Source organism: Oncorhynchus clarkii, chromosome 32 (assembly GCF_045791955.1).
Source record: "Oncorhynchus clarkii lewisi isolate Uvic-CL-2024 chromosome 32, UVic_Ocla_1.0, whole genome shotgun sequence".
Classification (NCBI taxonomy): Eukaryota; Metazoa; Chordata; class Actinopteri; order Salmoniformes; family Salmonidae; genus Oncorhynchus; species Oncorhynchus clarkii.
Window position 1 is genome coordinate 3,209,400 of NC_092178.1, and position 14,225 is coordinate 3,223,624.

The 14,225-nt window shown below is 40.3% G+C and overlaps 1 protein-coding gene across 1 annotated transcript in view; it reads right to left on the reverse strand.

Annotated features, from left to right (window-relative positions):
• Nucleotides 1-14,225, reverse strand: part of LOC139391626 (CUB and Sushi multiple domains 2) — a 772,990-nt gene that overhangs the window by 196,793 nt on the left and 561,972 nt on the right. Inside the window, exons 35-36 of the mRNA XM_071139005.1 lie at nt 1,807-2,010; nt 278-402 (exon numbers count right to left, since the gene is read on the reverse strand). Of these exons, the coding sequence (XP_070995106.1) occupies nt 278-402; nt 1,807-2,010 (329 nt within the window). The remainder of the gene's footprint in view (nt 1-277; nt 403-1,806; nt 2,011-14,225) is intronic.

Here is a 14,225-nt window from a genome sequence, read left to right on the forward strand (position 1 = left end):
GAGGAGAAGAGAGGAGATGAGAGGAGGGAGGGAGGGAGGGAGGGGATAGAAGAGAGCAGGGGAGAGGAGAGGGAAGCAGAGAGGAGAGGAGAGGAGAGGAGAGGAGAGGAGAGGAGAGTATACTGTAGGTAGGGGTAAAGTGACTAGACAACAGGATAGAAGCTTGTGGGTAGAAGCTGTTCAGGAAATGTTTAAAGGCTGTTCAAGACAGACTCAATGAAAAGCTTCTGAAAGGTGCGTGAAAAAATATAGCGGTAAGATACTCAGAGGTTCATACCTGTATTCCTGATCCTTCCGGGACCGTGATCTTCCAGACACAGTTGAGGCTGTTGAGATAGGGCTCAGGAAAACCAGGAGACAGGATGGTACCGGTCCTCTGGGTCAGATTACCACCACATGGTACTGGAGGGAGTGAGGGAGGGGAGAGGGAGGAGGGAGGGGAGGGAGGGAGTGAGGGAGGGAGGGAGGGAGGGAGGGAGGGAGGGAGGGAGGGAGGGAGGGAGGGAGGGAGGGAGGGAGGGAGGGAGGGAAATGAAATAGAGAGAAAGAAAAGTACAAGACAAGTAAAAACAAGTAAAGAGAGAGAACAACATGAACCAAACAGGGAAATTATCGTATCGCAGTGGAAGGGAGGGAGGGAGGGAGGGAGGGAGGAGGGAGGGAGGGAGGGAGGGAGGGAGGGAGGGAGGGAGGGAGGGAGGGAGGGAGGGAAATGAAATAGAGAGAAAGAAAAGTACAAGACAAGTAAAAACAAGTAAAGAGAGAGAACAACATGAACCAAACAGGGAAATTATCGTATCGCAGTGGAAGACATCCCTGTTTCCAATGTGTTAATGCAGTGGAAGACATTCTGCATCCCTGTTTCCAATGTGTTAACGCAGTGGAAGACATTCTGCATCCCTGTTTCCAATATGTTACCACAGGGGAAGACATTCTGCATCTCTGTTTCCAATGTGTTAACACAGGGGAAGACATTCTGCATCTCTGTTTCCTATGTGTTAATACAGGGGAAGACATTCTACATCTGTTTCCTATGTGTTAACACAGGGGAAGACATTCTACATCTGTTTCCTATGTGTTAACACAGTGTTCCCTGCTTGCTGCCACATCTGGAGGCTGCACTGGAGCGCACAGGTGAACATCTGCCTCATCAGCGGGTTTCAAGGAGTGTGTGTGTGTGTGTGTGTGTGTGTGTGTGTGTGTGTGTGTGTGTGTTTGACCCACAGCAGTACTGTCACCTGTGTGATCGCATGGCTGCGTTTGGACTGTTTGCTAGGGGCGATGGGATGGCTGGCAGCCTACATCAATCTGGGAGGGGTTAGTTAGTTAGAGTCCCCCCTTATCAGAGGAGACAGGTGTGTCTCTGTGTCCTACCTATACAGGTGTGTCTCTGTGTCCTACCTATACAGGTGTGTCTCTGTGTCCTACCTATACAGGTGTATCTCTGTGTCCTACCTATACAGGTGTGTCTCTGTGTCCTACCTATACAGGTGTGTCTCTGTGTCCTACCTATACAGGTGTGTCTCTGTGTCCTACCTATACAGGTGTATCTCTGTGTCCTACCTATACAGATGTGTCTCTGTGTCCTACCTAAACAGGTGTGTCTCTGTGTCCTACCTATACAGGTGTGTCTCTGTGTCCTACCTATACAGGTGTGTCTCTGTGTCCTACCTATACAAGTGTGTCTCTGTGTCCTATCTATACAGGTGTGTCTCTGTGTCCTACCTATACAGGTGTGTCTCTGTGTCCTACCTATACAGGTGTGTCTCTGTGTCCTACCTATACAGGTATGTCTGTGTGTCCTACCTATACAGCTGGGTATAGATGAGTTCCAGTTAGCCAGGGCGTTGGGGACAGTCAGACACTCTATGGCGGTGGATCCCTCCAATACGTATCCGGGGGAACATTCAAAGCGGATCACGGCTCCCACGGCAAAGTTATTCCCCGTCCTCCTCCCGTTCCTGGGCTCTGGGACTGAAGTGCACTGGGTGGCGCTGGTCCTTGGCACCGCTGTAGAGGAAGAGAAGAAGAGTGTTCGTCTGGTCACTGTAGCTTTACAGTAGTGATTAGTAGTGATTATCTAGAACCCTGAGTTTCTCCTGACAAGGGAAACTCCGGCCCCTAATTAAACCTCCTGTTCAGAGGAAAAATACTGTAATAAAAAAAAAAAAATACTGTATTAAATGTTATTTTATAGTAGATCAGCTTTAATATTGCAGATACTGTAGATTGTGGCTTCTATCAACGTAATTGTCTGAATAATTTCCCCCTGTATGTAACCTTTGTTTAAAGTGGCAGTTAAGAACAACTTCTTCTTTACAATGGCGGCCGACCCCGGCCGACCCCGGCCGACCCCGGCCAAACCTGAATAACGCTGGGCACCGCCCTACGGGACTCCCAATCACAGCCGGAAGTGATACATCCTGAATTTCAACCAAGGTCTGTAGTGATGCCGATAGTGGACAGCCTTGTTTTTACTCCTCTAGATAGTTTAGTTCTTTCTGAGAAGTAGACATTATTTACTATTTTACACCTGCTGGTTACTATACATGACTGTAATCTATTGTATTAGAGTCCAAGCAGTCCAGGTATTTATGTATAAATTTTAGTCAGACTTTCTCAAAAGTCTTTTCAAAGTCAGCTATGAACACCAGGCCTGGTGTAGTACTTGTCTTATATTATCTCCAATGTATCGTCCATGTAAAAAACCTGTCTGATTAGGATGAATAATATCCGACAAAACCTTTTTAATTCTATGCGACAAGCTAGAAATGTGTTACATCCCAACACTGAACTAACTGTAAGGTGACTCCTATGTGTTACATCCCAACACTGAACTAACTGTAAGGTGACTCCTATGTGTTACATCCCAACACTGAACTAACTGTAAGGCGACTCCTATGTGTTACATCCCAACACTGAACTAACTGTAAGGTGACTCCTATGTGTTACATCCCAACACTGAACTAACTGTAAGGCGACTCCTATGTGTTACATCCCAACACTGAACTAACTGTAAGGTGACTCCTATGTTTCACATCCAAACACTGAACTAACTGTAAGGTGACTCTAATGTTTTAATGGACTGGGTCTTTATATTGACCACTTTGGGTACTGTTTCAGTAATAATGACATCAGACCTTCTTGTTGAGTGTCTGATATAATCTACCATTTATACAGGAGTGGTTAAAACGTGCTAATAACGGACCTCTGAGGACAGGGACGTAGGTTATACCTCAACTGGTCTGCCATCCAGCCCTGGACGTTTCCCTTACCTGCATCAAGAAGTTCCTCCTCTGTAATTTAACCTTCACATTAATCTTTCTGTACGACTATTAATTTGACGTTATTAATAGAAAAATGAATCCTTTACAATTAACTTCAGTTAGAGGAGATGGAAGAGACTGAAAAAAATATATATATATATATATATAGTTAAAATACTTTGCTTCCTCTTTGAAAATATAGTTTGGGGAATCACCGACGAGTCATTTGTAACAAGTTTCTGTAAATTTCCCTTCTGAAGATCAAAAAATTATTTTGTGTATTTTTCCAAATATTCCATCCAGTTTTCTTTATTTTTTATAATATATTACACTGGATCTTTCTTGAATAAGTTCCTCCATTTATTTTTGTTTTTCTTCTAACTTATTCTGTGCCTCTATGGTACAGTTTTTATTGCTGTCTATTTGTACTGTTAGTCCTTCCATTTCCTTTGTTAACATAGACTCTTCTGACCTAAATTGCTTTTTGTTTTAAAGATGAGAATTGAATTGCAGGGAAAAAGTTTGTTATAAATTCTTCTGTCTTTGTGAAAAACAAGTTGTCATCTGTGACGGCCCCTTCCTGCTCTGTTTACTGGGTTTTGATGTGCTTACTTCCTGCAGGAGATTGGTGGGCGGAGTAGGAGAGGTGGGCGAGCTGGGAGGGTCGTCAGTGCCGATGGGGCACAACTGTGACAGCTCAGCTGTGGCATAAAGACACTGTTTCCCCATTCAGCAAGAGAGTCCATGTATATCTCACTAGGTCAGGATATTAAACCTCCATGTATATCTCACTAGGTCAGGATATTAAACCTCCTCCATGTATATCTCACTAGGTCAGGATATTAAACCTCCTCCATGTATATCTCACTAGGTCAGGATATTAAACCTCCTCCATGTATATCTCACTAGGTCAGGATATTAAACCTCCTCCATGTATATCTCACTAGGACAGGATATTAAACCTCCATGTATATCTCACTAGGTCAGGATATTAAACCTCCATGTATATCTCACTAGGTCAGGATATTAAACCTCCTCCATGTATATCTCACTAGCTCAGGGTATTAAACCTCCTCCATGTATATCTCACTAGGTCAGGATATTAAACCTCCTCCATGTATATCTCACTAGGTCAGGATATTAAACCTCCTCCATGTATATCTCACTAGGTCAGGATATTAAACCTCCTCCATGTATATCTCACTAGGTCAGGGTATTTAACCTCCATGTATATCTCACTAGGTCAGGATATTAAACCTCCTCCATGTATACCTCACTAGGTCAGGATATTAAACCTCCTCCATGTATATCTCACTAGGTCAGGGAATTAAACCTCCTCCATGTATATCTCACTAGGTCAGGATATTAAACCTCCTCCATGTATATCTCACTAGGTCAGGGTATTAAACCTCCTCCATGTATATCTCACTAGGTCAGGGTATTAAACCTCCTCCATGTATATCTCACTAGGTCAGGATATTAAACCTCCTCCATGTATATCTCACTAGGTCAGGATATTAAACCTCCTCCATATATATCTCACTAGGTCAGGATATTAAAACTCCTCCATGTATATCTCACTAGGTCAAGATATTAAACCTCCTCCATGTATATCTCACTAGGTCAGGAAATTTAACCTCCATGTATATCTCACTAGGTCAGGATATTAAACCTCCTCCATGTATATCTCACTAGGTCAGGATATTAAACCTCCTCCATGTATATCTCACTAGGTCAGGATATTTAACCTCCATGTATATCTCACTAGGTCAGGATATTAAACCTCCTCCATGTATATCTCACTAGGTCAGGATATTAAACCTCCTCCATGTATATCTCACTAGGTCAGGGTATTAAACCTCCTCCATGTATATCTCACTAGGTCAGGGTATTAAACCTCCTCCATGTATATCTCACTAGGTCAGGATATTAAACCTCCTCCATGTATATCTCACTAGGTCAGGGTATTAAACCTCCTCCATGTATATCTCACTAGGTCAGGATATTAAACCTCCTCCATGTATATCTCACTAGGTCAGGATATTAAACCTCCTCCATGTATATCTCACTAGGTCAGGATATTAAACCTCCTCCATGTATATCTCACTAGGTCAAGATATTAAACCTCCTCCATGTATATCTCACTAGGACAGGATATTAAACCCCCATGTATATAACTCACTAGGTCAGGATATTAAACCTCCTCCATGTATATCTCACTAGGTCAGGATATTAAACCTCCTCCATGTATATCTCACTAGGTCAGGGTATTAAGCCTCCTCCATGTATATCTCACTAGGTCAGGATATTAAACCTCCTCCATGTATATCTCACTAGGTCAGGATATTAAACCTCCTCCATGTATATCTCACTAGGTCAGGATATTAAACCTCCTCCATGTATAGCTCACTAGGTCAGGATGTTAAACCTCCTCCATATATATCTCACTAGGTCAGGGTATTAAACCTCCTCCATGTATATCTCACTAGGTCAGGATATTAAACCTCCTCCATGTATATCTCACTAGGTCAGGATATTAAACCTCCTCCATGTATATCTCACTAGGTCAGGGTATTAAACCTCCTCCATGTATATCTCACTAGGTCAGGATATTAAACCTCCTCCATGTATATCTCACTAGGTCAGGATATTAAACCTCCATGTATCTCTCACTAGGTCAGGATATTAAACCTCCTCCATGTATATCTCACTAGGTCAGGATATTAAACCTCCTCCATGTATATCTCACTAGGTCAGGATATTAATTCCTCCTCCATATATATCTCACTAGGTCAGGATATTAAACCTCCTCCATGTATATCTCACTAGGTCAGGGTATTAAACCTCCTCCATGTATATCTCACTAGGTCAGGATTTTAAACCTCCTCCATGTATATCTCACTAGGTCAGGATATTAATAAACCTCCTCCATGTATATCTCACTAGGTCAGGATGTTAAACCTCCCCCATGTATATCTCACTAGGTCAGGATATTAAACCTCCCCCATGTATATCTCACTAGGTCAGGATATTAAACCTCCTCCATATATATCTCACTAGGTCAGGATATTTAACCTCCATGTATATCTCACTAGGTCAGGATATTAAACCTCCTCCATGTATAGCTCACTAGGTCAGGATGTTAAACCTCCTCCATATATATCTCACTAGGTCAGGGTATTAAACCTCCTCCATGTATATCTCACTAGGTCAGGATATTAAACCTCCTCCATGTATATCTCACTAGGTCAGGATATTAAACCTCCTCCATGTATATCTCACTAGGTCAGGGTATTAAACCTCCTCCATGTATATCTCACTAGGTCAGGATATTAAACCTCCTCCATGTATATCTCACTAGGTCAGGATATTAAACCTCCTCCATGTATATCTCACTAGGTCAGGATATTAAACCTCCATGTATCTCTCACTAGGTCAGGATATTAAACCTCCTCCATGTATATCTCACTAGGTCAGGATATTAAACCTCCTCCATGTATATCTCACTAGGTCAGGATATTAATTCCTCCTCCATATATATCTCACTAGGTCAGGATATTAAACCTCCTCCATGTATATCTCACTAGGTCAGGGTATTAAACCTCCTCCATGTATATCTCACTAGGTCAGGATTTTAAACCTCCTCCATGTATATCTCACTAGGTCAGGATATTAATAAACCTCCTCCATGTATATCTCACTAGGTCAGGATGTTAAACCTCCCCCATGTATATCTCACTAGGTCAGGATATTAAACCTCCCCCATGTATATCTCACTAGGTCAGGATATTAAACCTCCTCCATATATATCTCACTAGGTCAGGATATTTAACCTCCATGTATATCTCACTAGGTCAGGATATTTAACCTCCTCCATGTATATCTCACTAGGTCAGGATATTTAACCTCCTCCATGTATATCTCACTAGGTCAGGATATTAAACCTCCTCCATGTATATCTCACTAGGTCAGGATATTAAACCTCCTCCATGTATATCTCACTAGGTCAGGATATTAAACCTCCTCCATGTATATCTCACTAGGTCAGGATATTAAACCTCCTCCATGTATATCTCACTAGGACAGGATATTAAACCCCCATGTATATAACTCACTAGGTCAGGATATTAAACCTCCTCCATGTATATCTCACTAGGTCAGGGTATTAAACCTCCTCCATGTATATCTCACTAGGTCAGGATGTTAAACCTCCTCCATATATATCTCACTAGGTCAGGGTATTAAACCTCCTCCATATATATCTCACTAGGTCAGGATATTAATAAACCTCCTCCATATATATCTCACTAGGTCAGGATATTAATAAACCTCATCCATTTATATCTCACTAGGTCAGGATATTAAACCTCCTCCATGTATATCTCACTAGGTCAGGATATTAATAAACCTCCTCCATGTATATCTCACTAGGTCAGGGTATTAAACCTCTTCCATGTATATCTCACTAGGTCAGGATAATAAACCTCCATGTATATCTCACTAGGTCAGGATATTAAACCTCCTCCATATATATCTCACTAGGTCAGGATATTAAACCTCCATGTATCCACTAGTTCCAATATAACCATGAAAGACCATGAGGGTGCTAGTTTGTATTGTGATTTCCTTCATGGTCAATTGAGTAATTCATCCGTTATGGTGGAAAATTGCAGGATTAGGTTATAATAATTGTATTGCATCAAACGGTTGTTTTATGCAACAGAATAGAGGGTTCTTATAACTATTGTATGTGTGTGTGTTCTACTGAGGATGAGCCTCTGGGAGATAACACTGACAGAGGAGATGTACGATGTCTTTTGGGTGATAAAACCTAAAGAGCTTTCCAGAGAACATGAGTTAATGTTTCTGTTCTATACCGTACCAGGGAGACATGGTTCCAGTGTGGAGTCGGAGGGCCAGACCCTGGTCTCTACCCAATGAGAACTGTTGACACAGCAGATACTCTCTGTTATGAATTATTGCTATCTTTCATACAAATCTTAACCTTGTGAGCCATTCTATAAATATGTTGGTAGTCATGTAGGTAGAGGTAAAGGGGTGTATCTTAGCTATAAAAGACCTTTGTACTTTTGTCTCTGGGCCCCTCAACGAATCATCTGAGCGTGATTCGTCGACCAGCCATCCTTATCGTAGAGCACTTAATTGATTCACTTTATATGTGTGTGTTGTATTAACCTGCTCCTTTATTTAATAAGTGATTAAAGATGTAGTTTAAGAATAACTCTGACTTGTGTGATAAGTTTGTCTCTCCTCATTTCCACACAGTATTATAATCTTCCATAATAATAATAGGGTCTTGTATTGTTTGAGAGCTTGATGATTTATTATACAGTATATATTCTCAAAGATGCGTGGATCATCATTATTTGAACCATATAGATAAATGAGCCATATCTGTTTACGGTCCAATAACATACGGTCCAATAACATACGGTCCAATAACATACGGTCCAATAACATACGGTACAATAACATACGGTCCAATAACATACGGTCCATTAACATACGGGGTAATAACATACGGGGTAAAAATATACGGTCCAATAACATACGGTACAATAATATACGGTCCAATAACATACGGTCCATTAACATACAGGGTAATAACATACGGGGTAAAAATATACAGTCCAATAACACACGGTCCAATAACATACGGTCCAATAACACACGGTCCAATAACATAAGGCCCAATAACATAGGGTCCAATAACATACGGTCCAATAACATATGAGGTAATAACACACGGTCCATTAATATACGGGGTAATGACATACGGTCCAATAACATACGGTCCAATGACATACGGGGTAATAACATACGGTCCATTAATATACGGGGTAATAACATACGGTCCAATAACATACGGTCCATTAATATACGGGGTAATAACAAATGGTCCAATAACATACGGTCCAATAACATACGGTCCAATAACATACGGTCCATTAATATACGGGGTAAGAACATACGGTCCAATAACATATGGTCCATTAATATACGGGGTAATAACATACAGGGTAAAAATATACGGTCCAATAACATACGGTCCAATAACATACGATCCAATAACATACGATCCAATAACACACGGTCCAATAACATAAGGTCCAATAACATACGGTCCAATAACATACGGTCCAATAACATATGAGGTAATAACATACGGTCCAATAACATACGGGGTAATAAAATACGGTCCATTAATATACGGGGTAATAACATACGGTCCAATAACATACGGTCCAATAACATACGGTCCAATAACATACGGTCCATTAATATACGGGGTAAGAACATACGGTCCAATAACATATGGTCCATTAATATACGGGGTAATAACATACAGGGTAAAAATATACGGTCCAATAACATACGGTCCAATAACATACGATCCAATAACATACGATCCAATAACACACGGTCCAATAACATAAGGTCCAATAACATACGGTCCAATAACATACGGTCCAATAACATATGAGGTAATAACATACGGTCCAATAACATACGGGGTAATAACATACGGGGGTAATGACATACGGTCCAATAACATACAGGGTAATAACATACGGTCCAATAACATATGGTCCAATAACATACGGTCCAATAACATATGGTCCAATAACATATGGGGTAACAACATACGGTCCAATAACACACGATCCAATAACATATGGTCCAATAACATACGGGGTAATAACATACGGTCCAATAACACACGGTCCAATAACATATGGGGTAATGACATACGGTCCAATAACATCTGGTTCAATAACATACGGGGTAATAACATACGGTCCAATAACACACGGTCCAATAACATAAGGTCCAATAACATACGGTCCAATAACATAAGGTCCAATAACATACGGTCCAATAACATACGGTCCATTAACCTGTTGGATCTCTAAGGGCGCTATTTCATTTTTGGATAAAAAACGTTCCCGTTTTAAGCGCGATATTTTGTCACGAAAAGATGCTCGACTATGCATATTCTTGACAGTTTTTGAAAGAAAACACTCTGAAGTTTCAGAATCTGCAAAGATATTGTCTGTAAGTGCCCCAGAACTCATTCTACAGGCGAAACCAAGATGATGCGTCAAGCAGGAAATGAGCAGAATCTCTGAAGCTCTGTTTTCCATTGTCTCCTTATATGGCTGTAATTGCGCAAGGAATGAGCCTACACTTTCTGTCGTTTTCCCAAGGTGTTTACAGCATTGTGACGTATTTGTAGGCATATCATTGGAAGATTTACCATAAGAGACTACATTTTCCAAGTGTCCGCCTGGTGTCCTGCGTGGAATTCGGTGCGCAAACGCCAGCTGCTTGTCCTTTTCCATTTGATTGAGGGGAGAAACCATGCTTCCACGAACGATATATCATTGAAGAGATATGTGAAAAACACCTTGAGGATTGATTCTAAACAACGTTTGCCATGTTTTCAGTCGATATTATGGAGTTAATTTGGAAAAAAGTTCGCGTTTTGAGGACTGAATTTTCGTTTTTTTTTTGGCAGCCAAATGTGATGTGCAAAACCGAGCTATTTCTAATACACAAAGAATCTTTTTGGGAAAAACTGAGCATCTGCTATCTAACTGAGAGTCTCCTCATTGAAAACATCCAAAGTTCTTCAAAGGTAAATGATTTTATTTGAAGGCTTTTATGTTTTTGTTGAAATCTTGCGTGCTGGATGCTAACGCTAATGCTAACGCTAAATGCTACGCTAGCTAGCCACTTTTACACAAATTATTGTTTTCCTATGGTTGAGAAGCATATTTTGTAAATCTGAGATGACAGCGTTGTTTACAAAAGGCTAAGCTTGAGAGATGGCATATGTATTTCATTTCATTTGCGATTTTCATGAATAGTTAACGTTGCGTTATGGTAATGAGCTTAGGTCTGTAAATAGAATCCCGGATCCGGGTTTGGTCGACGCAACAGGTTAACATACGGTGTAATAACATACGGTCCAATAACATACGGTCCAATAACATACGGTCCAATAACATATGGGGCAATAACACACGGTCCAATAACATACGGTCCAATAACATACGGTCCAATAACATACGGTCCAATAACATACGGTCCAATAACATACAGGGTAATAACACACGGTCCAATGACATATGGTCCAATAACATACGGTCCAATAACACACGGTCCAATAACACACGGTCCAATAACATACGGGGTAAAAACATACAGTCCAACAATATATGGTGTAATGACATACGGTCCAATAACATACGGTCCAATAACATACAGGGTAATAACATATGGTGCAATAACATATGGGGTAATAACATACCGTCCAATAACATACGGTCCAATAACATACGGTCCAATAGCATACGGTTCAATGAAATACGGTCCAATAACATACGGTCCAATGACATACGGGGTAATAACATACGGTCCATTAATATACGGGGTAATAACATACGGTCCAATAACATACGGTCCATTAATATACGGGGTAATAACAAATGGTCCAATAACATACGGTCCAATAACATAGGAGGTAATAACATACGGTCCAATAACATACGGGGTAATAACATACGGTCCATTAATATACGGGGTAATAACATACGGTCCAATAACATACGGTCCAATAACATACGGTCCAATAACATACGGTCCAATAACATACGGTCCATTAATATACGGGGTAATAACATACGGGGTAAAAATATACGGTCCAATAACATACGGTTCAATAACATATGGTCCAATAACATACGGTCCAAAAACACACGGTCCAATAACATAAGGTCCAATAACATAGGGTCCAATAACATACGTTCCAATAACATATGAGGTAATAACATACGGTCCAATAACATACGGGGTAATAACATACGGGGTAATGACATACGGTCTAATAATATACGGTCCAATAACATACAGGGTAATAACATACGGTCCAATAACATATGGTCCAATAACATACGGTCCAATAACATATGGTCCAATAACATACGGGGTAATAACATACGGTCCAATAACACACGGTCCAATAACATATGGTCCAATAACATATGGGGTAATAACATACAGTCCAATAACATCTGGTCCAATAACATACGGGATAATAACATACGGTCCAATAACACACGGTCCAATTACATAAGGTACAATAACATACGGTCCAATAACATACGTTCCAATAACATACAGGGTAATAACATACGGTCCAATAACATACGGTCCAATAACATACGGTCCAATGACATACGGTCCAATAACACACGGTCCAGTAACACACGGTCCAATAACATACAGGGTAAAAACATACGGTCCAATAACATACGGTCCATTAACATACGGTCCAATAACATATGGGGTAATGACATACGGTCCAATAACATACGGTCCAATAACATACGGGGTAAAAACATATGGTCCAATAACATATGGGGTAATGACATACGGTCCAATAACATACGGTCCAATAACATACGGTCCAATAACATACGGTCCAATAACATATGGGGTAATAACATACGGGGTAATAACATACGGTACAATAACATACTGTAAAATAACATACGGTCCAATAACATACGGTCCAATAACATACGGTCCAATAACATACGGTCCAATAACATACGGGGTAATAACATACGGGGTAATAACATACGGTACAATAACATACTGTAAAATAACATACGGTCCAATAACATACGGTCCAATAACACACGGTACAATAACACACGGTCCATTAACATACGGTCCAATAACATACGATCCAATAACACACGGTCCAATAACAAAAGGTCCAATAACATACGGTCCAATAACATACGGTCCAATAACATACGGTCCAATAACATACGGTCCAATAACATATGGTCCAATAACATACGGTCCAATAACATACGGTCCAATAACATATGGGGTAATGACATACTGTTAAATAACATACGGTCCAATGACATACGGTCCAATAACATACGGTCCAATAACATATGGGGTAATGACATACGGTCCAATAACGTACGGTCCAATAACGTATGGGGTAATGACATACGTCCAATAACATACGGTCCAATAACGTACGGTCCAATAACATATGGGGTAATGACTTACGGTCCAATAACATACGGGGTAGTAACATACGGGTTAATAACATACGGTCCCATACGGTTCAATGACAAACGGTTCATCTGTTTGGATGGTAAGAATGTTACAAATAATATCATCACCCATTTTGAGTTTCATCACCCACGGGGAAAGTAACCAAGGTATTTCCCCTCTATATGTATAGAATGAGTTTCCTGTAACAATAGATATTATATTCCTTCTGTTTTAGAAATGTAAAGACAGATCATTATCTAGACACCTATAGTTTACCCTTTAGCACAGTTAAACATGGTTAGAGACCTATAGTTTACCCTTTAGCACAGTTAAACCATGTAGATAGAGACCTATAGTTTACCCTTTAGCACAGTTAAACCATGTAGATAGAGACCTGTAGTTTACCCTTTAGCACAGTTAAACATGGTTAGAGACCTATAGTTTACCCTTTAGCACAGTTAAACATGGTTAGAGACCTATAGTTAACCCTTTAGCACAGTTAAACATGGTTAGACACCTATAGTTAACCCTTTAGCACAGTTAAACATGGTTAGACACCTATAGTTAACCCTTTAGCACAGTTAAACATGGTTAGAGACCTATAGTTTACCCTTTAGCACAGTTAAACCATGTAGATAGAGACCTGTAGTTTACCCTTTAGCACAGTTAAACCATGTAGATAGAGACCTGTAGTTTACCCTTTAGCACAGTTAAACATGGTTAGACACCTATAGTTTACCCTTTAGCACAGTTAAACATGGTTAGAGACCTATAGTTTACCCTTTAGCAGAGTTAAACATGGTTAGACACCTATAGTTTACCCTTTAGCACAGTTAAACATGGTTAGAGACC